General features: G+C 31.6%; 1 protein-coding gene across 2 annotated transcripts; it reads right to left on the bottom strand.

The window, feature by feature from the left end:
• Positions 1 to 4,605: 4,605 nt before the first annotated feature.
• LOC115993772 (protein SULFUR DEFICIENCY-INDUCED 1) lies at positions 4,606 to 8,535 on the bottom strand. Of its 2 annotated transcripts, none has more exons than XM_031117745.1 (4): positions 8,276 to 8,535; positions 6,604 to 6,816; positions 5,871 to 6,026; positions 4,606 to 5,276 (listed from the first exon to the last, which is right to left on the bottom strand). In XM_031117745.1, the coding sequence occupies exons 1-4, from the start codon at positions 8,402 to 8,404 to the stop codon at positions 4,869 to 4,871; spliced, it is 906 nt and encodes a 301-aa protein (XP_030973605.1). In that variant the 5' UTR covers positions 8,405 to 8,535; the 3' UTR covers positions 4,606 to 4,868. The 2 variants fall into 2 exon arrangements, with proteins under 2 accessions (XP_030973605.1, XP_030973604.1); XM_031117744.1 differs by having other exon boundaries at positions 4,696 to 5,276; positions 5,871 to 6,029.
• Between the last annotated feature and the right edge of the window lie 19,126 nt (positions 8,536 to 27,661).

Here is a 27,661-nt window from a genome sequence, read left to right as displayed (position 1 = left end):
TAGATGTGAAAAACAACTTAAACAGAGGCATGTTGTATAAACAAAACAAAGAAACAAAAGTAAAAAGGCTTGGATTAGGGTTTTTAGGCATGAGTATTTGCGCACATACATAGGGCATGCATGCGTAGCCCAGTTGTATGCGTACGCATGCAGTAAGCATATGCACACATACACGCCCTAAGCCCTAAACCCAGAAACTTGCAGAACAGAAACACAAAAGCAAAAATCTAGCAACCTAACATGCTTTAGACATAAAACAAAACAAAAACCTAAACTAAACAAATATATTAAAGCCTTAAAACATATAAACAAACAAAGGAATCAAAGAAACCTAAGAAAAATGAAGGGTCAAAGATAGAAACTTTACCTCAACACAAGAACTCTTTAGATCTTGATTTTGACTGTTCCCCTCAGTCAATCTAGTCACAACGAAACCAAAATTAGTTAGTAAACATTTGAAACTCGAAGATAAAGATCATAAAATGTCTCAACCATAAAAATATTGACTTGAGTGAGTTTTGTGAAAATCTCCCTCTTTGATTCACCATTTTCTAGTGAATCTTGTGTGTTTGCCTTCATAATTCCTCCTCCTTTGAAAATCTACCATTTTAGGCTTTTTATAGCCAAAAATAGGAGTTTAGGGCAGCTCCTAGATGATGTGGGAATAGTTCCAAACCAAGTTTTAAATGCAGAAAATCTTTCCTTTTTGGTTTCTGGAACCCTAGCATGTGCACACATGCCTCGTGTATGCATGTGCATGCTTTAAGCATGCACATGCAGTGTAGAGCTTGAGCATGCGTGCGCACACGCGTGTATGTGTATGCATGCCCTAGGATTTTTTTGGTTTTTATTTTTCAAAAATAGATTTATTTAGTCTAAAAAGAATTATATTTTTCCAAAAATACTTCCTCAAGTCAATTTCTTTCCGATTAGGCCCTAAATCGACCTTGGACTTTAAAATTCCAACATCATTGGGGAATGAGAGCTCGAGTTGTAAGAGGTACAATATGTGGTGTCTACAGCTATGTAATTAAAAAAAAGTATTGATAAGATACATATATTTATTTCTATAAGATTTATATGTGAAACAATTTATTTGAAATATGAAATTCATACTTAAATTTAGTCGCTTTTGCAACAGTGAAACAAAATTCAACATAAGAATAAAGCAAGTTTAATAACACACAATCAAGAATGTAAAAAATAATTTATATGCTTAAGAAGTTAGTGGAAAGAATTAACTAACTCACCAAGCTCAAAAAGATACAGAGAGATGCCAAAATATTGTGTAAGAGGGAGCAGAGTTCATAACCGGTTACTTGGTGAACCACAATAATAGGGTATAAAGTTTGTAATTTCTTAAGAAGAATAAGTTTTATTTGTAATAGGAATATCAGTACTAATTGAGGGAACAAATAGAACTAATATTTTATGAATGTAAAATATTTTGATTTTCAAGGATATTGAATATTTGAGAATAGAAAGTTCTATAAATATATAGTCATGAGTGGGGCGCATCTCCAACCGATGTGGGACTAGGGTGTCAAGCCAATATTGGCCAAAGTGCCTGAGGTGAAAATCCCAAAGACCACACTCGGGGCCGAGAACAAAACCTTGCGGGTTTGGCTCCCCAAAGAGGACAAACAGCTTGCGGGGTAAAATACCCCACAGTATGGATTGAACTTAGGAACTCTAGGTTTATGCCACACTCCAAACCAATGAGCTTATCACCTAAATGTAAGGGTTCTCTCTCTCTCTCTCTCTCTCTCTCTCTCTCTCTACTTTGATGTTACATTTTTTGTTTTTTTGACAATTGCATCAATATTTAAAGTCATAATAATTGATGGGTTATTCAATTTTACTTATAATAATTAATTTTTATTACAATTTAGATTATTCAAATCTTTTGTACTACTTTTTGTGTTTCATTTTATGTTTCACCAATTATGGTATGCCATGTGTTTGATTTTTTTTTTTTCTATTTTAAATTTTAATTATTTTATAAGAAAAGTCAAGCAAATACATGATAAATGATGACCGGTAAAACATAAAAATTAAAAAAATGGTACAAAGGTTTTCTCGTATGTGAAACATATCAAAATTCATCTTCTTTCCACACAAAAAAGGCATACCTTTTATTTTATATACATGTATGTGAGAGATGTGTCCCTAATAAAAAAAGAGATTCGGGTACCTTTTTAGGGCACCTCTCTTTTTGGGTAAGTAGTATGGAGTCGTCACTTATTTTTCTTTATACACAAAAATAAGAAAAAAAATACTAATTACAAAATACATGACTGAATAGTTTCATTCATTCATTGAATAAAATTACACATCTAAAAGATAATTAAAAAGTTACATAGCTTTGGGTTTTAGTTACAATCTACCAAATATTTACATGACTTGTTGTCCTAGTTACATTCTACCTAAAACAAATGAAGATAAGGCTAGATCTACTAAACCAAAAACCTAAATCTGGAGGCTAGGTTACAGAATGGGAAGGTGTTAGGCACCCATTCCACCTAAACAAAGTCTGGTCTTCTAGATTCTTGTGACCAATGTACTATGCTACGAATGTCATGCATGATATGTTGAACATGTGAATGAAAAATTAAATTACACAACTTTATGTATGGATGAAATCTCTTCTTTTTGTTAAAAAAAATCAGATCTATTTTTATTGTTAAAAAAAAATGATTTTGATTTGTCAAAATATTAGATCTGTTTTGTAGTATGTAAAAAAAAGGTTTTGTGACGACAAAAATTCGGATTTGTTTTGTTATATATTTAAAAAAATATTTTCTAAGAAGAAAACTTCACTCATAATCTAAATTTATGCAATCATGAATTAAAATAAACACAAACACAGTAATACACAATCTCTTTCTTTATTTCAACAATTTGCATGTATTAAGAAAATCAGATTTGAGAAAAATTTAGATTTGCATCTCATAAAGATGCAGATCTCCTTTAGTTTGAGAAAACTCAAATCTACATTTAAGGAAGATGTAGATCTATTTTTATATTGAGAAAAAATTCAGATCTACATCTTATAAATATATAAATCTATTTTGTTTTAAGAAAAATAATTGTTCACATGCAAATTTATTGACATTCAAGAAAAAGATTATAATAATCATATATAAAAAAAACAATCATGCTTTAAACAAAACGACAATTAACAATTCATAGATATTTGAAAAAGAAAGAGATATAATATGCATGATCACATTACAAGAGAAGGGTGAAGAAAATAACCTCTTGCATTAGCACACTTTGTTCTTGAAAGGATGTTTCAAGGTTTAAAGAAATTTGTTCAATTCTCTTTGAAACCTAAAAACCCTAATTTTGTAGCAACACTCAGAGGGAGGATAAAAAAATATGTGTGGTTTGAGAGTAAAAAATGCATGCCTCTTAGAGTGTGGAAAAAAAGGTGTCGAATTATGAGGTTCAGTCTCTATTTATAGAGGCCAAAAGACTCTAAAAATAGGTACAAATGATTAGGGTTTGAATCTTGCCGCATCCTTTTGCGAAAGGATCGAAAATGTATGCCTCTCAGATTGTGGAAAAAAAGGTGCTGAATTATGAGGTTTAGTCTCTATTTATAGAGGCCAGAAGACTCTAAAAATAGGTATAGATAATTAGGGTTTGAATTCGGATGCATCCTTTTGCAAAAAGATCGAAAATGGTGTGCATTATCGCCACCCGAAGGCCGTTGGGCCAAAGCCCAACCAAGGGAAATTCGGCACTCCAAAAGTGCCGAATTGGCTCTTGGATGCCGAACACACTTCCGTGTTCGAGTGCCATTTAAACTCTCTTTCTAGGGTTTCTTGGCCGGTCCTTGTACCTAGACGTGTTTTCAACCTCTGTTTATGATTTTTTGTTCCTTTTCTGGATAATTCAAGCTTTTTTAAGAACAATTATCTTGTGGACAAATCTCTTAAAATAAATCTTGATAATGTTCAAATTATCCCCAATTTTGTTGTTATCCAATCATCCCTTTTATTCCTATGCATGCATCCCTATTTTAAACACTAATTATCAATCAATCACAAAATTATCTAATTAATTTTAATTTTTTGACTAATCAGAATTAATTTAAACTAATCATGTGCGATCGACCTTACCTAGACACAATGCATATGGACCGTGCAAACTTGAGCATGCAATATCTTTCGATCCGATGGTCTGATTCGGAAATCGGAAACACCATTGCGACCTTTAGAATCTTAAAATCATTTTTATGATATGCAATGAATGAATTAATGCATACAATACATGAACAAATTGATGCATGTGATGCAAGAATGATTTTTTTTTTTTGTACATGGATGGTCACTCCACTCATCTTCCTTGATTAAATCATGGGTACAAAATCGAGTGTCTACAATGTAATGTTATTTTCTATCCAAAAAAATTCACTGGGTTTAATTTATTCGTGTAAAATAAGGTGCCTCAACTTCGTGTTTTGTAGATCTACTACTTTAGTACATGGTATATTCCTTTTGCTTGCATCGCCTAGATTGCTTTCACATGATTGTTTAACGAAAAATTCAGGTTGGACTTTATTCTCCAAACGCGTTAACAGACAAGCTTGTCCTCACATTACTGCCTTCTTTATTCTTCAATAAGGACAACCAACTATAGGTCAATCATGCTATCTCCAAACTGGTAAAAGACACAAGTCAGGCCCACTAGAAAACGTAAGCACTCCTATTACAAAAAGACACTCGAAGAAAAAATATACAGTACTATGAAAATGCTCATTTGTTACACTTACACTGGCACCCCAGATTCAATTGAATCTCTCCTCACCCTCCTTTTCACATAAACAAACAAGATTCACAATCAAACATTAAAAGACCACATTAACAAGCTAACTGATCTCTAAATGAAGAGATCTCTTCAAAGATTGGAAGTCTCTTTGATCTTATTGGGGTCCATTGGTTCATCAACTGGTCAAGCCCCTCAATGAAAGCATCTTCTATACTTAATCTTGACATGTTTGGAGATGTTGGTGCAGGTTGGTGTTGTTCTAATTCCTGCACCAGCTCCTCTGCACGATTTCTTGACTTGGGGTCTTGGGACCCTGCAAGTTTACCCTGCAATACTTCTTCAACAACTGACTGTGCCTCAGCATGTCGACTTTGCTTGATCAGGCACAGGCACAAGTTGCAGGCTTTGTTTGCATCAGGGTCGATTAATTGAGCTTTACGATAGACTACTTCTGCGGCCATATGGTTTCCTTGTTGCATATAGGCCCATCCCAAGTTTCCCTGTGCAAATACTTCCAGAGTCACATCTCTATGCTAACAATTTAGATAATGAAATTGGGGAATGGAAATGCAAGGTGGGGTTCATTGATTATTTAATTTTTTCCAAGAAGTTTGTGCTTGTATTAGACAAAGTGAAAGCCATTAGATTTACGTATGTTTACATGATAAAGCAAAGGTGAATTTTAAAGCCGGTACTCATGTTCATGAAGCCTCTTCCTTCTTATTTACTAATTTACGTAATTTTTGGGTACAGTAGATTAAATATGCAAACATAAGACCACGTGTAAATAAAAGTGAAAACAGGCAACTCATATATGATATAAGCAAAATAGAATATACATGAGGCAGTAGAGGAAATCCTTAATTCCAAGGGGACATAAAACAAGCAATATGGATTTCAAACAAAACTTGTTGGCATAATTGTGGCTGGTCAGGGGATATAGTTTATAAAATCTTAAAATGTCTTAATAGTTTTATGCTTGATTAGTAGAAAATGTGGAACGAAAAAATCACAATTGTGACAAAAATTTGAAAATTTGGCTAGGCTGACAAGCTCAAACAAGTACCAAGCAGAATTTAGATGTTATTTATTACCAGTATTCTGGAGGTCTCTTGCTTGATTGTAACCTGGAACTTCTTTCCATGAGAGCGAGCCGTCTTGGTAGCCTTACCGTTGAAGGCCTCTCCATGGTAAATCATCCGAAGCTTTCGTTTCAATAGTTCAATCTGCTCCTCCATTCTCCCACATTTCTGCTAAACTTATTATGGTTAGTGCCATTTAAAAAAAAAAAAAGTTAATGAAGGCAGATAGAGAATCCCAACTGTCTTTTATCTAGCTAGAAACACAACATAAGAAACATAAAAGAAGTGTAAGTGCTTGTAGATATGAGCAGATTGTAACATTATAAGTTTCCATCTTATCACCCCCAACAGCATCCAATTACTTTCTGTAAGAAAATTCTGAATATGCTAACTTTACGAGAAGTCTCATAAATATAATTATGAAGAAAAGCCATTTGTATAAGAAACGGCAGAAATTTATGAGCTTCTCAACAAGAAATGCTTAAATTTTTATTTATAGGAACTTGGATGAATTTGGCCTTTGTTCTTAACACATTCAACCACACGATATGGAGAAGTAAATAATTTGGAGACATCGCCATATATAATATGACTGCCAATATAATGGTGAAAATATGATGCCACTATCTTAAACTATATATAAAAATAAATAAATAAACAAGATAAACGGGTAATTAATGATTATTAATTTAGCAATAACCTAAGCCATAAAGATTTAAAAATTCATTTGGTTATATAAGTATACCTTGAACAAGTCAATAAGGACATTGTCCAATGATTCCTGAGCTTGTCTGGAGCAACGATCCCTGAAAGATTTTATAGCTTCAATTGCTTCTTCTGCTCTATCTTGCTGTTTCATAACTACTGCCATGTCTTTGAGAGCACTATCTACTCTATCACCCTCATTTATAGCCTTCCAAAACAAAACTATAGCTGCTTCTGGATCCTTCTCAACTAACTGTAGATTAAACCCAAAAGTTTTAGTAAATCATTTAGATTAGAGATCAGTTTTGTACTATTATAGGAAGTGTTTTAACTGAAAAAGAGCTTTTAACATTTCGAAAAAACATTTGACAAACTACAGTGAATTTTTTTTTTTTTTTTTGAAGCTGGGTACTTACCAAATTGATAAATAGCATTTTTTTTTTTATCATTTTTAAATAAGGATAAATAGCTTTTAAATGTGGGAAATGACAAAAATGACATTAAGGTTTAGAATTTCAAGTCGCAACTTTGCATCTCCACTCTAGAGTTCAAACTTCAAAGTTCAAAGAATGGAATAACGTATGTGTGGGATTTTTTTTATTTTATTTTTTTTATTTATTTATTTATTTAGAATGTATTTTTAATACACAAGAAGTCAATAATACTATTAAAAATGTCAAATGGCCCAGACCCACAAATTTTATCTTGTAGGATTGTTTTAATTAGTACCGACCAAGGCCTCTATATGAATACGATCTGCTCAATTATGAACCAATGCCTCACAAGAAAAGAAAAAAAAATCATGAAGCCACAAACACAAAAAGTAATTCAACAAATGGAGATATTAGTGTACTAGTGGTTATTATTTCTTAAATTTTTCAGAAATGATAAAATCACCTCTAGTCAGTCTGTCTGTCTCATACTTTTAAAAAAGGAAGAAAATTATTATGAGAGTACAACATTATAATTAATACTCTCTCCATGCAAGAATGATAAATTTCATCATAAATTAAATTAATAAGATTGGCTACTATATACCACCGGGCCTTGTAACCCAAGTGGTACCCGGTTTACCATGAAACCGTTAGCTCGGGGATTCGAGCCCCCACACCCGCATAAACAATTATCCAGCCCAAAAAAAAAGATTGGCTACTATATATATATACGTGTGTGTGTGTGTGTGTGTGTGTGTGTGTGTGTGTGTGTGAGAAGAAAGGAGGAAGTACCGCATCGGCATGGCAATGTGTTACTCATTAGATTTTTAGGTTTTTCATGTGTAAAGCATGTAACTTTTTAACCGTGGTTAATAATGGAAGAGTAACTAATACTAATAGTAGTTTTTTGGTGTGCCTGTGAGCACTGAGCATAAAATTGATATGGTAACTATTATTAGGATTATCCATTCATCATCATAAATTCATAAAACTATAACTAAATTTTATCCTGAAAATCTATAATTAGTATTACTGATCACTAATAATAATAATGTCCCTTTGAGATTTGCAGAAATAAGATCTCCCCATCATTATAATTATAATAATTACGAACTATCAAATTAATTATAGCATCTTTTTTTCACATATATATATATATATATATATATAGTTCTGAACAAGTCAAGTCCACTACTATATACATAATATAAAATTTAAAAATGCAGCGTTTAATAAAAGGAGAATGGATAAAAAGAAAAGAGAGTGGAGGGGTGTAACCTGGACGTGCTTGGCACGGACGTAAGGGGTGTTTCCAGGTGGGAGTTTATGAATTACATGATACGGTGGCTGAGAAAGAGAAGAAGAACCGCCCTCTAATTCCTTCTTCTGACTCATCATCATCATCATCTGATTTGATATCTCTCTCTCCTCCAACAAATTAAAATTTAAAAAACTCACTCTCAATCTCTCTTTGTAGTAGTGATGGAAGAAACAAAAGAAAAAGTAGATTTGGAGGTATGAACACAGAGAGAGACAGAGACAGAAATGCTGATTTTTTATTTTTATTTTTATTTTTTATAATGTTTGGTTTGGGAGGGAAGAGGAATGAACGTGGTCGGGTTTGCGACCCAATTCATTTCTCCTTCTGAATGTGCTCACGTTGGTTGGACGTGTTCCTTTGCCACGTATTGGATTTTGACACGTGTTGGTCTAAATGTTTAGCCATTTCGGCTTTCTTTTCTTTTCTTTTCATTTCGAAAATTAAATTTTATAATAATAAATTAATAAAATAGTGCTTTTTCGTTTTGGCCTCATAACTCTTCTTTGTTTGCGGTTTTGACCCACTGTTTTCTGCGAATCTTCTTGTAGTTGTAATGGGATTCTTCTCACTCACTTTTTTTTTTTTTTTTTTTAACCTTTTGTTTTATAATAACTAGTCACTAATCCGTGTGATGCACGAAAAAACTATTGAATTTGAAAAAAAATCCAACAATGAATAAATAGACATTTTGATAAAAAAAAAAATTTAATTGAAATTAATCCAAACAAATAATTAATCAACCAAAAATATAGCTTTTAATAAGAAAACCAAGTAAGAAAACCAAAAATCACATGAACCTAAATAAAAAGCATTTAAGGTGAAGAATTAAGATTAACCTACTGAGACACAAGTACCAAATACCTTAAGACTTAAAACTTCAAAATTTATAGAATCCCCAAATTCTACTTCAGAACCAAACCAAATTCAAAAAATTTATATATAACATACCAGATAAAAATTTATCATTCCCTAGACTAGAAGACATAGGTTGCATCTTTGATTTTTCTCCAAAAAAATAGAGATACTTTATCTGCCATATACAATAAAAAATAAAAATAATTAGTAGAAATTTTAACCCAAAAACCAAACCCACGATTATTAGCGTGAGTCTCTTTTTTTTCAACTTAGTCTCTTTTTTTTTTTTTTTTTTTTGAGTCCTATCATAATTTTTGTTTTATATAGATTATCAAAGTTTAAGTTTGAGTTTAAGTTGGATTTGTTAGAGGGATAGAGTTTCACTTTTTGTTAAGTTTTGATTAAACAAAAATAATTTTATTTTAAAAAAAAAATGATAAGAATGAGTTTAAGTTTAAGTTTAAGTTAGACTTATTAGAAAGATAGAGTTTCACTCCTGGATAAGTTTGAACTAAAAAAAAAAATTTTATTTAAATATTATACTGACGAGGAAAATTGTGAGAGTTTTAGAGGTTTGGTTATATATATATATATAGATTAGTAAACTTTTGTGACATCACTTGTATGCAATAAATTAACCATTTTTTTTAATAAACAATTTTAGCTTCGAAAAGGAGTTGTAACAATTTATTTATTTATTTATTAGAAGACTTTTGTTATCAAGTGTGTCCTAATTAAGGACACAACTTAAGATACATTATATCTTATATTAAATGATGCTTTTATATATTTTTATTAAAATTAAATTGTACACATCAAAGAAAATACAAACAACCACAATAAATTTGAGCTTGCAAACAAATACATTATTGACAAGTAAATATTTCTTTTAGAAAAACTTAAATAACAACTCTAATTAATAATTTATTGCTCTTTTAACTTTTTTGAAATAGTTACAATTAGGGGTGTGCAAGTACCAAACTGCACCGATTGTTTGTCCTGAAACCGATTAAACCGCACCGCTCTGTAGGCCGACCGACTGAACCGAAGCTAGCAGTTGGAAAAGATGGATACTTCCAACGCCGGTGCGGTATGCTTGTTAGAGATAGATGCTATATTCCGATGTTAACCGAACTACACCAATATATATATATTCTTAAACATGTATAGACTATAGAGTGAGATGCTGAGTTACTGCGAGTTTAGTTGTTTTTTTTTATGAGACAAATTGACCTTAGAGCTAACTCAACTGAGCATAAGCGGCGGAAGAAATATCAAATAAGAAATGAAATATGATGTGTGAGAGACCTCGAAAAAAGTGTCCCTCAAAAAAGAAATCCGAGTACCTTTTGGGACACCTCTCTTTTTGGGTAAATGATGTGGAGTCACCACTTATTTTTTTATGCAAAAAATAAATAAATAAATAAATATATACAAACATGACTGAATTGTTCTCTTCATTGATTGAATAAAAAATTACATATCCTGAAAAACTTGAAAAATAGTTTTGGGTTCTAGTTACAATCTACCAAAAATACATGGCTTGTTGTCCTAGTTACATTCTACCCAAAATAAAAAAGGTAAAGACAAGGCTAGATCTACTTAACTAATGACTTAAATTCGGAGGCTAGGTTATGGAATGGGAAGGTGTTAGGCACCCATTTTGCCTAGACAGAGTTTGGTCTTCTAGACTTTTGTGACCTATGTACCTTTTTATGCATGTCATGAATGATATGTTGAACATGTGAATAAAAAAAAAATCAAATCACACAAATTTATTTATGAATGAAGTCTCTTTTTTTGTTTTTTAAAAAAAAATTCAGATCTGTTTTGATTGGTAAAAAAAAATTGATTTTGACTTATATATATATATTAGATATGTTTTTAAGAATGTAAAAAAAAAAAAAGAAGTGATTTTTGGAGATAAAAATTCAGATCTATTTTGTGATGATAAAAAAATAGTTTTTAATGACAGAAAAATCAGATCAGTTTTTATATGTTTAAAAGGAATGAAAAATATATTTTTATATATATATATATATATATATATTTTAAGAAGAAAGTTTCACTCATAATATGAATTTATGCAATCATGAATTAAACAAAACAAGCACAAACACAATCATGGTTTATCTTTTTCTTTATTTCAAAAAATTGCATGATTAAAAAATCATATCTGTATTTAAGGAAGATACTAATCAGTTTTTTGATAAAAAAAAAATGTTCGAATTTGCATCTAATGAAAAACACAAACCAATTTTGATTAAGGAAAATCCAGATCTACATCTAACGAAGATGTAGATCTGTTTTATTGTGAAGAAAAATTCAAATCTACATCTAGGGAAGATGGAGATCTGTTTTTATTTTGAAGAAAAATTCAAATCTACATCTAGGGAAGATGCAGATCTGTTTTTATTTTGAATAAAAATTCAGATCTATGTCTAGGGAAGATGCATATCTGTTTTATTTTGAAGAAAAGTTCAGATCTACATCTAGGGATCTATTTTATTTTGAAGAAAAAATTAGATCTACATCTAGGGAAGATGCAGATTTACATCTAGACGTGTTTTCATCGCCCATCTATGATTTTTCATCTCTTTTCTGGATAATTCAGGCTATTTAAGAACAATTATCTTGTAGATAAATACCCTAAAATAAATCTTGATAAAGTTCAGATTATCCACAATTTTATTGTTATCCAATCATCCATTTTATTCCTATGCATGCAATCCTATTTTAAACACTAATTATCAACCAATCACAGAATATTTAATTAATTTTAATGGTTTAACCAATTAGAATTAATTTAAACTAATCATGTGTGGTCGACCTTACCTAGACACAATGCATGTTGATCGTGCAAACTTGATCATGCGATATCTTTTGATCCGATGGTCCGATTTGAAAACCGAAAACACCGTTGCGACCGTTAGAATATCAAGATCATTTTTATGATATGTAATGAATGAATTAATGAGTTGATGCATGTAATGCAATAATCAATTGATGCATGTAATGTAATCATGATTTTTAGGGTACATGGATAGTCATTCAAGTCATTCTCCTTGATTAAATCATGGGTGCAAAATTGAGTGTTTACATGATAAGTAAGCTGTGAGGGTGTGGATGTTAGGGTTTTGCTGCTTATGGGCTGGTTTGTTGCATGAGTTTTCCTTTTTGGATTGTAAGTTTGGTCCATATGGGCTAATAACTCAAATTAAATTTCTCTATTTAATACAGGTTGGGCTTGAGGCCTTGGGCTTTAGCCTTTGGGTCATTAGATTAGCAATCTAGCTCTATCACACACAAACCACAAACCCCATCACAGTAAACGGTTAACACTTTCTCACTTCTCAAACTCAGACACTCAATTTCTTTCAGTCTTTTCCTCACAAACCCAAACTCTATCCACTGCGCGCTATCCCTCTCTCGAAATCTGGTGCCACCGCTCCTTGAATCTTGGTACTTTGGATGTATTATTAGTTCTTTTTCCTTTGATTTGATTGTAAAGGTATTAGCTCTTACTCTCTTCCTTTTTGGTTTTGAATTTTTGGTTCTTTGTAGGATTTCAGATTTATGGATGTGGCTTTTCAATCTATGGTTATGACTTGTGAAGGCATGGGTTTTGATCTATGGGTATGGATTAGAAAGATCGACAAAACCAAGCTGACGGATGCTAAAAAACCGCACTGATGGAGGCTGGAGAACCGACCTCCGACAATGATGAACGGAGGTGATGAAGTGGAAACCGACCCTTATGACGCAATTACATATATATATAAACAAGGCCATGCAAAAGTAGGATTGAAAATATTGCCTCCTAAAAGTTACCATTTGTGCCCTATTAACTTCCTTTTCCTTGTTTATTTTTAAACACCCTTTTTGGGTAAATCATATATATTGTTAGGGTCATATTTTCTATGTATTTACTTTATAAGTGGTATTGTTAAAAACATGATGATTGATCCAAGAACCAAGTAAAGAAAAGTTGTTTCATTAAAACTTGACACTAGCTACTATCGAGATTTAATAAGGGAGCTTAACACAAGCTCGATCTATTGAGACTTACAAATTCAGAATTCTCAGGTATAAATTTTGGCCCATGATGACTTGAATGATTAGGATTTCTCTCTCTACAACCCTAGTATATATAATGCTTATTTTAAAAGTTATCAAGTACTGTAGATATCACATTTTGTACCCGTTAATAATTTTTGGTCTCTGGCCCCAATAATGAGCTTGACATACGTCAACTAAGGGTAATTAAAGAGTTCATAATAGTTTGGAAGTAATCACAATTCAAAAGTGCTCAAATCGCTTTGAAATCGATACTAAAAAATGACATTTTCTCACTATTTTGACCATAACTTTTGCTCCACAAAGAATTTTTTAGTATGGTTTATTTCATTGGAAATTAGACATCCTGGGTTTCAATTTGAATACAAAGTTTTCCTAATTTAGACTTATATTGAGTGAGTTATGACTGTTTGAAGTTAGGCTAACTAGGCAGTCCGATTTTCTGGGTTTTAAAAGTTCATTTTAAGGGCCCAAAATATCATTTTTTGATGTGGGCCAACCCATTAACCCTTGAGAACGTCCAAAGATCATTAAAAAGTCTAAAAACCCTAATTTTAACTTATAAATACTCATCTTATGACTCAAATCAAAACCTTAGTTAGAGAGAGTGATTTTTTGGCCTCCATCTTCTCTTAATTTTTTTTTCTCTTTTCAAAACTGGAGGGCAAACCCTTAGCACGTTTTTTAATCATCAAAAAAATCTCCCTTTAGTTAATTCTAAGTAAGAAAATTTGTTTTTAAAAATTGTTTTCTAAGAACCTTTTCAAAACTTTTTGTTCTTGAGTTATGATTACTAGCAAACTATTGTGTTCTTTTGATTATTCTTATCCTATAAATCTAATCTTTGTATTGTAGGCACTGAGGGGTCGGTTAAACAAACTCTAAACTCATAATCTAAAACAAGATGAGTGTTCTTTCTATGAACTCTTCCTTTGTTTAACAAGATTCACATAAGTTTCTTAACATAGTTTTTATATTTGTTTTATTTGATATGTTTGATGTTTTAATTATGTTTGATATGTTCTAATATGATTTTAGGTTGTTTATAATCTATCCTTGTTGTCCTTGATTTGTTATTTTGGTTTCATGTAAAGTATAATATGTATGTTTATTTTATGTAGTTTAGTTTAAATATTTGTTTTGTTTCATGTTTATTTGCTTATGTTAACGCTTTGTAATTTTGTTTTATGCTAGTTTAATTTTTAGGGTTTTTAACATGCTTGTTTAATCTCACATATTATATCTTTGTTTGATTAAATCTCTAAAAATGTAATTTTTTGAATCTGTGTTAAAGGATGCGTGCACATCCTCAAGCATGCGTGCATGTGGTTCAACCATGCATAGCATAGTTGAATATGCGCATGCACCCCGAATCCAGATTAGAGTAAAATCTTGTTTTTATTTGTTTTAATCATTTTTCACATAATCTTTGATTCTGTTTGACTCTATTTTAGGTTAATTATTTAGGTTTAACTATTTTCCATGTTTGTTTTAGTATTTTTGCCATGTTTAGTCTATTTGATATTATTTCCTTGTGTGTTTTATTTAATTGTCAACTTACCATGTTTAATTTATTTTATTTTATTGTGTTTTATTTATTTCCTTTTATATTGTGATATGTTTTTAACATGTTGTATGTGTATTTTTATTTAAAGTGCATGATGTATGTTTAGGTTAAGGATTAAGACTCTCTTAATAAACTCTTTAATTAAATATAGCCTAGAAATGTATAATGGAGGCCAACCCACAAGTCGGGCGGTCTTAGGTGCCTAACACCTTCCCAAGCCATACCCAAACTCTAAACCCATAATCTGATACTTAGATTCATGTGTGTAAGTGATTGGCCCAAATGGCCAAATATGGTTCCTAGACCTAATCTAGGTGGCGACTCTATTAGTTCACAAGTACGGAAACAGAGACTCAGAACATATACTATGTGAGAAGCTACTGCGTTTGTGCTACTTAGGGTTTTATAGCCAAGTACTTCCTGATCTTCAACATCATTGAAATGAAGAACTTTACAGCCAACAACAATCAATCAAGTTGCTGGAGTTAGTCATGTACTGGGATCCGTGCAAAGAAGTTAGTCATAAATTGGAGATTTGTACAAAGGAAGAAGTCTTTTACAAGATTAAGTCTAATTGGTTATTGGAGCAAAGGTTCAACTGTAGTTTGGTATTTTGGGACAAATCACCAAATAAACTAGGTTGGTATTTTGGGATAGACTAGGGTAGTGGTAAGATTCCTCATACTTGTAATCACTTGATTATTGATTAGTGGATTTTTGAGAGTAGTGACCAGAAATTCACCCAGTAGGGTTTTGGCCTTGCAAGAGGATTTACCCATTCGTCAATAAATCATCATGTCAATTTAATTTCCGCTGCACTTAGTTTATTTGGTGATTTGTTAGTGCCTCCACGATTTACATGTAATTTGACTTAATTAATTAACTTAGGTAATTGAATTAATTAACTAAGGTCAATCTATTATAACCCAACATATATATATATATATATATATATATACTCAACAAAATTCATATATCTACTCAACAAAAATCACCACACATTCTATCTTATTAACAATTAGAATAAAAATGATCATAAGTAGTATTAAACTTAGGCAAGAGTTTTAACTTGCATCTAATTATGTTTTTTTTTTTTCAAATAATTTGATTAATTATGTATATTTTCATGATAAAAAAAACCGTTTATTTTTAAATACATTTATGCATATGCATAAATTACTAACTAGTAAATTATGAAACCAGACTTAAGTTTTTAGAATCGAGAAAAGAATAAAGATTGTACATCAGTTGAAGAGAGCAATAATTAAACATCAAAAATTGTTTTCACTTTGGAAACATCCTTTGGAGGTTCTAGGCAAAGGCATTCCATTATTTGATTGAAGTAGGGATGAGGGATCAATGGCAAGGAGAAGTGGACAATAACTTATTGCCTTCACAGACAAAGGCATTATTAAGGGTGTATTTGTTTGGAGGTGAAATAGGGTGGATGGAAAACTCTAGAAAGAAAATGGGAAGGAAAATTTTTTCAAAGTGTGTTTGGTTGGGTGAAAAGGAAGGAAAATAAATGGTGGGATCGAAGTATTTTCTCTCTAGGCCAACCAAAATGTTTTCTCCCCAAAATGGAAAGAAAATTGAGTGGGGATGCATTTTTTCTTGATTGAAAAAAATGTCCATGTGCATGTGCACATGGACTTCATCCAGTTGCCTTTTTTTTTTTGGGACAATAACGTTGCCTTTTTTTTTCTTTTTTCTTTTTTCTTTTGATTTTCTAGGGCCTGGGCGTGATAATTTTTTTAAAAAAAACTAGATTTGTTTTTTTTTTTGGAACATGATTTTTATTTTTTTAATAAATTTGGGTGATTGCTCTTTTTTTTATTTTGGTTATTTGTCACTTTTTTTGTTTTAATTGGGCATCATTCTTTAACAAGGTTATATGAATAAATTTATTCAAACTCATATTTTCCATCCCTCAACTTTTCCACTCCCAACCAAATAAAAATGAGAGAAATTAAAATCTTTTTTTTATCTTTTCACTTTTTCACCTTCCCACAATTTTTTATTCTCCTACTTTTTCACCCCTTCAACCAAACTAACTTAAGATATTGCTAAGAAGCTTGTTTGTTAGGCTAAGGACACTGACGATTTTTCTGTCTCTTTATCCACACCACGCTAACATCACAAGTTAGCTAAGAGCACTCACAGCAGTGGTGCTAAATTATTATATTGTTATTTTTAGCACCACCAATCATAAAATTGGAGCTGCAGCAGTGGAGTTATAGCCAAAAAATTTGGCTTCTCAGCTACAGTGCACATCTAAAGATAGATATGCACTGTAGCTTAAAGGTAAAAAAAATATATATTATTTTATTTTGTGTTCACACTGATGGTTAGAATATATATATTTTTTTCTTTCTCCTCCTTCCCCATATCTACCCGTTGCTCCTCTCTCCCCTTAGTTAGTCCTCACACTCTTCATTTCTTCCCGTTGCAAGCTTCAATTCCTCCACTCGCCGCCGACCTAAGCCCCTGCCCAACGCCAACAACACCGATTGATCTCTTCGTTCTCCGCCCCTGTCTCTCTGTTAGAGTGATTATGAGTAAACCCTAGTTGGATCTAAAAAGGCTTGCTTTGCACACCCCTTGTAAACTAAATCTGTATTAGAAATAGATTTGGCAAGTGGGATAAACTCCAAATTGGTAAGGAAAATTAGAGAATAAAGGATAAGGGAAAAGGGTTTTGAGGAAAAACCGATTTGGGGTGGAGTTGAGGGATCAAATGATGGCAGGTTTTTAAGAAGTGGTTCTTGTGGTTGGAACTGTGGGAAAGATTTGGAGGTTTTGTTTTTTATTCTTTTTTATTTTTGTTGCTTTTTGCTCAAAAAGGGTTTGGAATTTGGTTTTGGTTTTTGGTTTTTGGTTCTGTGGTGCTTTGGATGGGATTCATTTTACCTTTGAAAGACAAAGCTGAAGCGTGTGGAGGAGATAAGAGGAGTATACATGTGTGGAGGAGAACAAAAAGAGAAAAAAAGGGAAAAAAAGAAAAAGAAAAGAAAGAAACGTGTATTTGGATGAAACCAAATAAGATAATGGGAAAAATAAAATAAAGAATAATAAGAAATTAAAATTAAAAAAATGTTACCACAATATTTTTGTAATAAATTTTAAGTGGTAGGTTATTACTATTTAATATTTGTGAGAAAAAAATAAATTTTTTGATGGTGGTAGTTGCGGTGGTGGCAGTGGTGGTAATGACAGTAGTGGTGGAAGAGTCGGCGGCGACGACGATGATGTTGGTAGTGGAAGAGTTGGTGGCAGCGGTAGCGGTAGCGGTTGCGGGTGGTTGTAATTGTTGTTTATTGTACTGGATATATTATTTTATTGTAGTGGATATATTATTTTATTGTGATGTTTATATTATTTTATTACGTTAAAAGCTAAAATAGATCTACTGCTGCAACGTGTGAATAGGTAAAATAGATAAAGAAACTTTTTGTAGTGCCAAATAGCTAAATTTTTAGCTCCACTGCTGTGGATGCTCTAAGGATACAATCACTGTTACGTAATTGGGATGCTAAAATTATGCTACATTCATACAAACCCAATTTCATAACATACTTATCTCATTATCTAGGCCAATTTGTAATTGAATTACAACACATGTTATGCATGTATTTGGGTGTGTTTAGACGTGTCTCTATAGTTTTCCTTTTTATTTTAAAGCCAAATTCAATTCATTAAGAAGTAAAGGGAGAGGGTCAGCTTCAATTACAAAAGGTAGCCCATATGAAATAGGTTTTGGGATGATGAATTATAACTCTAATTAAGATTACAATTTCTGGACCAACACACAAACATATATATAGACATACACAGAGAAAGAAAATGATTTTTTTTTTTTAATAATTCTATAAATACAACAATGGGAGGGAAGATTCAATTTCTAGTTCTTCTTATAAGGAATATAAGAGAACGCTACTAAATTATAAGACTCTTAACAAAAAAAAAAAAAAGAAAGAAAGAAAAAGAAATCAATATCTTTAATAATCGGATCTATATATTCTTCGATGAGGTTCAGTTCATTATTTCACTGAGCCAAAGGGGAGCTAATAGAGGCATATTCTTTCAAAATAATTTTTGTGGATACCATTTCATAGTTATTAAACTCCATAAAAAAAAAAAATATATATATATATATATATATGGTAAGAAAATCCATATATTTTTCATCTGATTTAATATTTTGATAGATATTTAAATATTCGGTATAAAAAAAGGAAAAATAAACGCAAATACAATTGTGTCCAACTATATTATGCATTTAAATGAATAATGCGTGACTAAAGAACAACTATATAAATGTAGGATTTTTTTTCTTAAAAAAAAGGGTAATAAATGTTAGGTTTTTGTTTTATTTACTATTTTTTTTACTATTTCCAATTTAGTAGCATATTTATATTATTTATTTTGTAATATATTATCAAAGCAACTAATTGAGGGTGCTAAATAAGTAATTTAATGCATTTAGGATATGTTATCATGTCAAATTTTTACCATATTTTCTAGCAAAATAGCAAATAAATTTTTTTTATTTTCTCATATTACTATAATTTAAAATATTTTGATTTAGATTTAAAATCTAATATCTATGTGTGTGTACCAAATTAAAAATTTGAGATTCACATAAAATATTGAAAAATGATGTGCTTAATACAAATATTAATTAAAGGATGGAATTAAAAAAAGTCAATTTTGATAATCTTATTTATTCCATTTAATAACTGACAAACAATTATAATACCAATAGGAGTATTAAAATTGAATCAAAATGGAGTATTTTGTATAAGTGTTTAGAAAACGTTTAATACATTAGCATCCTAAACATTTAATTTAGGACGCTAAATGATAAACATGAGTTTTTTTTTTTTTTTTTAAAGAATTAATTACACTTAACTCACTCAATCGTGATTTAGCATATTTTAACATTGCTTATTTGTGGTTTGAAAATTAGTATTTTGTCCACCTATGATTAAATCTATCATGCTTCTATAACCTACCTCTGATTAGTAATTAGTTGTTAAAAAAAAAAGATTTTTCTCGAAAGAAGCTCTACTCACGGTCACTCCATTCTCAACATCAAATAATAAAAAAAAAATCTAGGAGTAGTTGATTTATCATTTTCAATTAATTTGGCTATTATAAAAAAATCACATTGTCAATGGAAAACAGATCAAGTTGCTGAATTGGTCAAGGGTTAATGTGCAGTCAAATCTGAAAAAAGAAAAAGAAAAAAGAGGTGCATGCGTTACATAAATTAAATGATCTACCTCTGTTGTATGTTTTTATTAGATGTATTCGATTTTATCTGTAACGATGTTTACTTGAGTTTGGTGTTTCCTCCTATATGATGTAAAGATGTTATTTTATCCCCCAAAAGTATTGATCTTTCAATACACATAGATTAGGGCTTTTATTACGTTGTTACAATAATTATTTTGCTATTTTTTCGTTTGTGATAGCATGACTGCGTACACCATGTTTTCTTCCACATTTTCATCTAACAACCTCAATAGAAATTGTGCAATTGTGGGTTAAGTTTTGTTTGGTTTTTTTTTTTTTTGGGTGGTTGTAACATACATCATGTTTTGATAAGTTGGCGGTTAGGTTAAACTTAGGTTCTTTGGGGTAGTCGAGTCGAGTACTTACACCAATGGGTTGTTCATTGGCCGCTACCATTACATTTTCTTCAAGGTAAAAAATGATACAATGAGTGATAGAAATAATAAATTAATGAGGACAATAGTTTTCTCATGTGCAAATAATTCAGGTTAGGAAGCATAAAAAATAAGCGGGAGGAAATATATTAGTCTATGAGGCATAAGAAGTTGAGGTAATTAAATACGTTTAGCAATGCTAAACAAATATGTTTGGTGAGATTTAATAAATATATATTTGTAATTTGTAAATGCCCAAATTGATACATTCGTCAAGGAATAATATTGTTTTTATGACTTACACATGAGTGACATCAAACTGTCATGGCTCGAGTTGTCTCACAAGTGTTCTAAACTCATTTGTTAGAATTTGAGTGGTCTCAAATTGATATGGAATGACCCTGTTTTGCTCTCCAATCTATTACACCTATTTTCCCTTTGCTGACTCTCTTTTAGTGAGCTTGGTTCACATAATGGAGGGAAGTACTTGAATATATATATGAACAACTTGTTACTCCAGCTGTGGGTTTGAATTGGTTGTTGATTTTTTGTGGGTATTGCTGGGCTAATTCAATCAAGTGGCTAGGTCCTGTTTGGTAAGAGATTTTTAGTAGCGTTATTTTAGTTTTCTAAAAAAATATGTAGAAATACGTATTGTGGTATTTAAACAATAATTTTCGTTATTTAAATACCTTTACCAAACAAGGTCTAGGTCATCGTGCTGCTCATATAATGGGCTTTGAAGTTGTAGAGTTCATCTAGGCTTTGTTGATTCAGCTAAATACGTGGACCATGGTTGCTAATTTTGTGGATCTTGATTTCAGCTACTCTGTTTTAATTGGGCCCAGGCCAAGTTAATTTCAAGTCCCCAAACATTTGGTTGGTGGTATGGGCTGTAGCAAAGTTAATGGGTTGTAGCCACTCGTGGGTTCTTGTGGGCCAAAATCTAAGCCTTAATTTAAATGGGTGATGGACCAATTTGAATTGCTATAGGGGATAGAAACTGGGTCCTTTTAATTAGCAGAATCACTGGGCCTTAGTGATTTATTTAGAGGGCTGCTAGCTTTGAAAATTGTGGGCTTTGTTCCATGGTTCATAGATTCTTGCGGCCCAACTTAGCCCAATTGCGGCTGACAAAGGTTAAATGTGAGGATTGCTTGAATGGTAGCTAATTTTGGGAGGAGGTTTCATGTGTGCAACATGTATGATGTAAAGTTATGGGATTGATATATGCTTTCACTAGCATAACAAAACTGATACTACTATTGACACTATTACTAACATGATATGCTTTAGGATGATGAGTAATGTAGGTATTTTTAGTGAATTGGGAGTGAAGTTATTGTAAAGTGTAGAGATTCGATTTTGTACCTATAATTTAATCTTGGAAGATGGCTAGAATGACCATTCATATACCCGAAAAAATCATAGTTGCATTACATGTATTAATTCATTCATTGTATACCATTAAATGATATTGAGATTCTAACGGTCGTGACAATATGCCCGACTCCCAAATCGGACCGTTGGAATGAAAGATATCACAAGATTGAGTTTTCACGGTTTGCATGCATTGTATGGGGTGAAACCGATCACGTGTGATTAATTGAAATTAATTTTGATTGGTTAATGATTAAAATTAATTAAATGAATATTTGTGATTGGTTAAGTATTTTTTTTTTAAAGTGAGATTTGTTGCATGAGATTAAAACAAATAATCTGATAATATCTAAAAGCTATAGATAATTAGGCTTTTAGGATAATTATATTCAAAATAATTATTTTAAAAAACCTAATTATCACTCTGGGATGAGGTTTATCATGAAAATAACTCTAAAATTCGTCCAAATACAGTTTTAGACTTGGGAAACACTTCAAAAATGTGCTAATCAAGTAGCAGATTTCAAATTCACGTTCCAAGGCACTTTTGGACTAGGCTATTTCTGAAAAAGTTGTAGAGAATCGAATTTCCCTTTAGTTGTCAAAATTTCAGCTTAATCAAAATTTTGAATAAAAAAGATATGATCAAAATACTGAAGCTTGTTCTAATTTGAAAAATTAACTTACTCTTATCCAAATCTCTCTCTTTTTTTTAGAATTTTCCCCCATACATTTTTTGCTTATTTTTTAAGCTGATTGGACTTAATTTTTAAGCAAACCTAGCTTATTTTCTAAGCAGCTAACACCTCTATAAATAGGGAAAGCCTCCCAACATTCAGCACCCCTTTTTGACCATTTTTTCTGGACCCTTCTTTTCCTGACTTCTCTCTCCCCTTACAATAAAGAAGTTCCAGAAGCCCTACTTTAGAAACTTCTTTTTTGTTAAGAGGCTTCACTTAAATCCTTAAAAAAAATTGTTTCTCTTTGAGGAACTCTTTCCTTGAGGATTAAGTTCATGCAGGTATAACTCTAACTTTGTTTCCATAACATGCTTTCATATATGTTTTAGTTTCAATGGACATGATGTTTTCTTTTGTGTTTAAATAATCATGTTTCTCATATGTTATCACATGTTCTCTTTTGCTTTCAAAAGTTTTCACATGATTAATTGATGAACATGTCTAGATCTAGGGTTGAATCTTGGCTTAGAATTTTAGATCTGCAATTTTTCTTTGTGTGTGTGTGTTTTTTTTTTTTTTTTTTTTTTTTTTTTTTTTTTTTTAATATTAAAAAAAAAACTAGAATCAAATTTGCAAGTTTTCTTCATTTTTTTATTAAGAGTCAGATCTGTATTTTTTTCTCTTTGTTTCTTTTTCAAAGTAAAACCATATCTGCATTTTTTTCAAATAAAAATCTGCCCTGTTTTTAATATAAAATCTGATATGCATTTTTTCCAAATAAAAATCTGCTCTGTTTATAAAATCTGATCTGCATTTTTTCCAAATAAAAATCTGCTTTGTTTTTAATAAAAAATCTGCTCTTCATTTTGTCAAATAAAAATCTGCTCTATTTTTAATAAAAAATCTGATGTGCATTTTTTCCAAATAAAAATCTGGTCTGTTTTTAAAAAAAAAAAAAAAAAAAAAAAAAAATCTGATTTGCATTTTTTTTTTTTAAATGAGAATCTGATTTTTTTTTTAATCAAAATTAGATCTGCATCTTTCAATAAAAAGTTGTTTTCAAAATAAAAATCTGCTTTTTTTTTTCCCACATTCAAAAATCTCAATCAAATCTGAATTTTTATTTAAAATCCAATCTTTTTTTTATGGAAACTCAAGATTAAATTTTTCATTAACTATTCTCATCAAATTTTTTTCACACAAAATAAAATGGCATATCTAAGATTATTGACTAAAAGTTTAACCCTAGATCTAGGATTTGACATAGCATCTATTGCATAACATTTCATACTTTGAATATGGGTATATAATGGTCATGTAGAGTCTAGAAGACCAGACTCCGTCTGGGCGAAATGGGTGTCTAACACCTTCCCATTCCATAACCTAGCCCTCGGATTTAGGTTTTTGGATAGTAGACTAGTGTTTTATCTTTTGGTAGATTGTAACTAGGATCAAAATTTTGTAATTTTTACATAGATTGTATTTAGGACCAAAGCCTTGTAAAGTTATTCTACCAAGTTGTATTTGTATAATCAATTAATAAATTTGAGGTATTTTTGGACATGTGAATTGTATTTTATTTTTTCTTATTTTTTTAATAAAAAATAAGTGGCGACTCCACACAATTACCCAAAAAGAGAGGTGTCTTAAGCACCCGAATCTCTTTTTTGAGAGCACCCCTGCGGTCTCTCAAATAAAGATAATGGGGAAACTAAATAATATTTAGAACGAGTCGGGGCTTGATTGTTAGAGGAAAAAAAATGGTCTTGAACTCGAGAAAGTAACTAAGGAGAAAGAAAGGATGGCTTAAGATAATGTGATGGTTTGTGTTTGATGGAAAGGAGGGTTTAGATGATAAGAAAATGATGTTAAGAAGTTTAACCTAAAACTAATATAAGTGATTAACCAGATTCCATATTGCAAGTATAAAAATATATGAACTAAATCATATAAATGGCAATATGCAGAAAATAAATCAAATCAAAGTTAAACACCAATAAGTGTTTAGGAAGAGAAAAACCCAAGCACTTGGGTGGAAAAACCTCTCCCTCAAACACACCATTGGAAAATCTCCACTAGATGAGTATTTGTAGTATAAGTAAGACTATGAACCCTCTAAGCCCAAATCCCCTTATGTACTTGAGCCCTCTAAGCTCTAGCTAGCAACCGGCTTCACAAAGTCATTTTTTCAACTAGCTCACTAGAGACACCACCGTTGAGTTGCCAATGTCAAGCCACCAATAAAATTAGATTTGAGATGACATCCAAGGTTTCCAAACCTTTAACACAAGCTCACAACATTCAATAGATGGTGAAGGTGATAAAATTTCTCTTAAAACTATGGCAATGGTGATAGAAAGGGAGAAAGGAGGTTGGAAGTATATCTAGCACTCAGGCAAAGGCTCTCTCTTTCTCTACAAGGTCGATGAGATGAAATGAGGTCTCTCTTAATATTTATACTCATATCCTACTCTTTAGCCACATCCAGCATGCACAAGGTGTGAGTGTTAGACTTTTGGAAAAAGTCTAAAAAAAAAAAAAAACAAATCAGCATAAAATAGGACATTCTATTTCCATGCCAGTTACGAAATTTTCATGACTTGCCGTGGTCGTGACTTGGTAGGTTGCGACTGCCATCTCAAACAGCCTCCTAGATCTTCTGTCAAGTGTTACTCGTGAGCAAGGTAGGTCGCATGGAGGTCTTGAGAAGGTTGCAGAAGCAATTTTGATGGTGGTAGGTCTAGATACTTAATGAAAATAGAATTATTTTACAAATAAGATTTCATTTTGGTTTTTAATTACCGGTCCCTACAAATTAATGAAATGCATTTCAAATGCTTTGTTTACAAAATATTTAAAAAATAATAATGTAGTATCCATTGTATTAATTAATCAATATTTCAAAAAATGTTATTACAATTTTATAGCAATGATGATGATGTAATTTATGGAGTTTTTATTTTGTTTCTTATGCAAAAAATTATATCATTGTCAATTAAGAATTAAGAATCTATTGAGAGTAAAAACCCATCTAAAAATAAACATGTATATGAAATTAGAAGATTATTATTATTTAATTTTTATAATGAAAGAGGGTGATTTGAACCCTAAATATTTTTAGAATCATTAAGAAGTGTCAATCAGTTAGCCTATAAAGAGATTGATTAAAATGTTGATGAAAAATAGATAGTTTTTCTTTTAATTAGTATGCCACAATAGACGGCACAAATAAATCACTTTTTTTTATTAGTCCAAAATAAGATTTACATTACAACATCCCACAAAATGCTTGGTTAATAACAACTTTTTCACTTCTAGGGTTCTACTTAGACTAGCCCAACTTGGGGTCTTGAAAGCAAATATAATGGGAGAGTAGCATATGCAAATTTCCTCCCTTACTTATCTAGAGAAAACATTTTTAACTTATGAAATTCACCATGACAATATAGTATATGTCTAAAAGCTCTATAGTGTAAAACACTATAGCTTGTTTGGACCCCCAATTTTAATTACAACTTGATTAATTTTGATGCTTAACACACTTAATGCGGAATATACGTGATTAGCAAATTAATCAATCGAAGCATTCAACAATTACATGGATGAAAAAATAAGTGCAATGCTAAAATGGAAAGGGCGGTGGGTGAAGGAATAGCAAACTCAAGATAATACAGCGATGTGTTATCAAAGAGGAAAATCGAATAACTCGGCATAAAAACCTCTCCGCGGCCCTCCAAGCTGAAATGATCCACTGATGGATAAGTTGGAGTACAAAGATACCAAAAAGACCATCCAAGCCTAATCTACCCAAAGTACTTGAGCCATCTAAGTTCTAGCTACCAACAGACTTCTCGGAGTCTTGTATTCATTAGCTTCTCGAATCCCGCAATACTGCCCAATTGCACCACCAAGTCTCACTAGCTTATTTTGGCAAATATCTAGTGCTTTCCAAGCTTCAAAATACTCTCTACACTCTGAATAAGTTTTGGTTGTGTTTGGGTACAAATCTCCTCTCAAGATATAACAATGAGAGAGGGGAGGAGAAGAGACTGCAAGAATTTCTCTCTTGATGATGAGTAGCTCTCTCTAATAGGTGGGTGTTGTAGAAACTTCTCTCTAGGGTTATCTTCTAAATAGTCTCCTTACAATTTTGTGATTAATAAGGGTATATATAGTATGAAATAGAAACCATGTTCTATTTCATGCTCTTGCATCATTTTGATCATCTAGCATACTTAGCATGTTATGTTTACTTAATACTTTATAGCTTTTTGTTTTTAAAGTGTTTTGTCTTTTGTTTGAGCTTTTTTTCTCATTCATTTTGTACCCCTCATGTATCCTTACCCTTGTTCATATCTTCATCTCTTTCCCTCCTTTCTTTTGATCCATTTGTCTATTTATGACAAAAAGGGGGGAAGTTTAGTCATTTCTATATGATTCTTGTGCACATTTTAGGGGGAGAAATTTTATCTCTTGTGCACATTCATAGGGAGAGAAATTCCATAAGGGAGATGCATTAATTTATTTCATTGTATTTTGTGGGATTTAATTGTAATGGGTTTAATATTAAGTTGGTGAAGATTGTTCAAGATAGCTGATCTCGTGACTTGGCTTGTGACTGGCTTGGGACTCAGCACCTGTGAAAGGTCATGTGAGGAGCACATGTGGAAGTTCAAGAGTCAGCATATCTCACGATTCATCTCGCGACTAGGCCAACTTCTAAGATGACTCGCGAGATGCACTAACAGCTGAGATTTTAAATGTGACTCTTATACCCTTCACCTATACTATATATACCTTCATTATTTACAAAATTGTAAGTAGACTCTTCAGAAGAAAATCCTAGAGAGAGGTTTCTACAACACCCACCTTGTTAAAAAGAGCTACTTATCTTCAAGAGAGAAATCCTTGTAGTCTCTTCTCCTCCATTCTCCCATTATTATACATTAAGAGATATTTGTACCCATTCACAACCAACACATATTCAGAGTGTAGAGAGTGTTTTGGAGCTTGGGAAGTATTAGGTATTTACTAAAATAAGCCGTGAGACTTGGCGGTGCAATTGAGTGGTATTGTGGGATCTGGGAAGCTAATGAAGATAAGACTTCAAAA

This window comes from Quercus lobata, chromosome 6 (genome assembly GCF_001633185.2).
Source record: "Quercus lobata isolate SW786 chromosome 6, ValleyOak3.0 Primary Assembly, whole genome shotgun sequence".
Taxonomy (NCBI): Eukaryota; Viridiplantae; Streptophyta; class Magnoliopsida; order Fagales; family Fagaceae; genus Quercus; species Quercus lobata.
This window is presented reverse-complemented; position numbering and strand designations above follow the sequence as displayed.

Bases quoted from the DNA above. Each gene is read 5' to 3' on its own strand.
- LOC115993772 (XM_031117744.1), bottom strand. From the start codon at position 8,404: ATGATGATGATGATGAGTCAGAAGAAGGAATTAGAGGGCGGTTCTTCT. The intron at 6,817-8,275 runs GTTACACCCCTC...TTTAATCTACAG, and splicing joins TCCGTGCCAAGCACGTCCAG to TTAGTTGAGAAGGATCCAGA. The intron at 5,277-5,870 runs GTAATAAATAAC...GTATTTGCACAG, and splicing joins AAGAGACCTCCAGAATACTG to GGAAACTTGGGATGGGCCTA.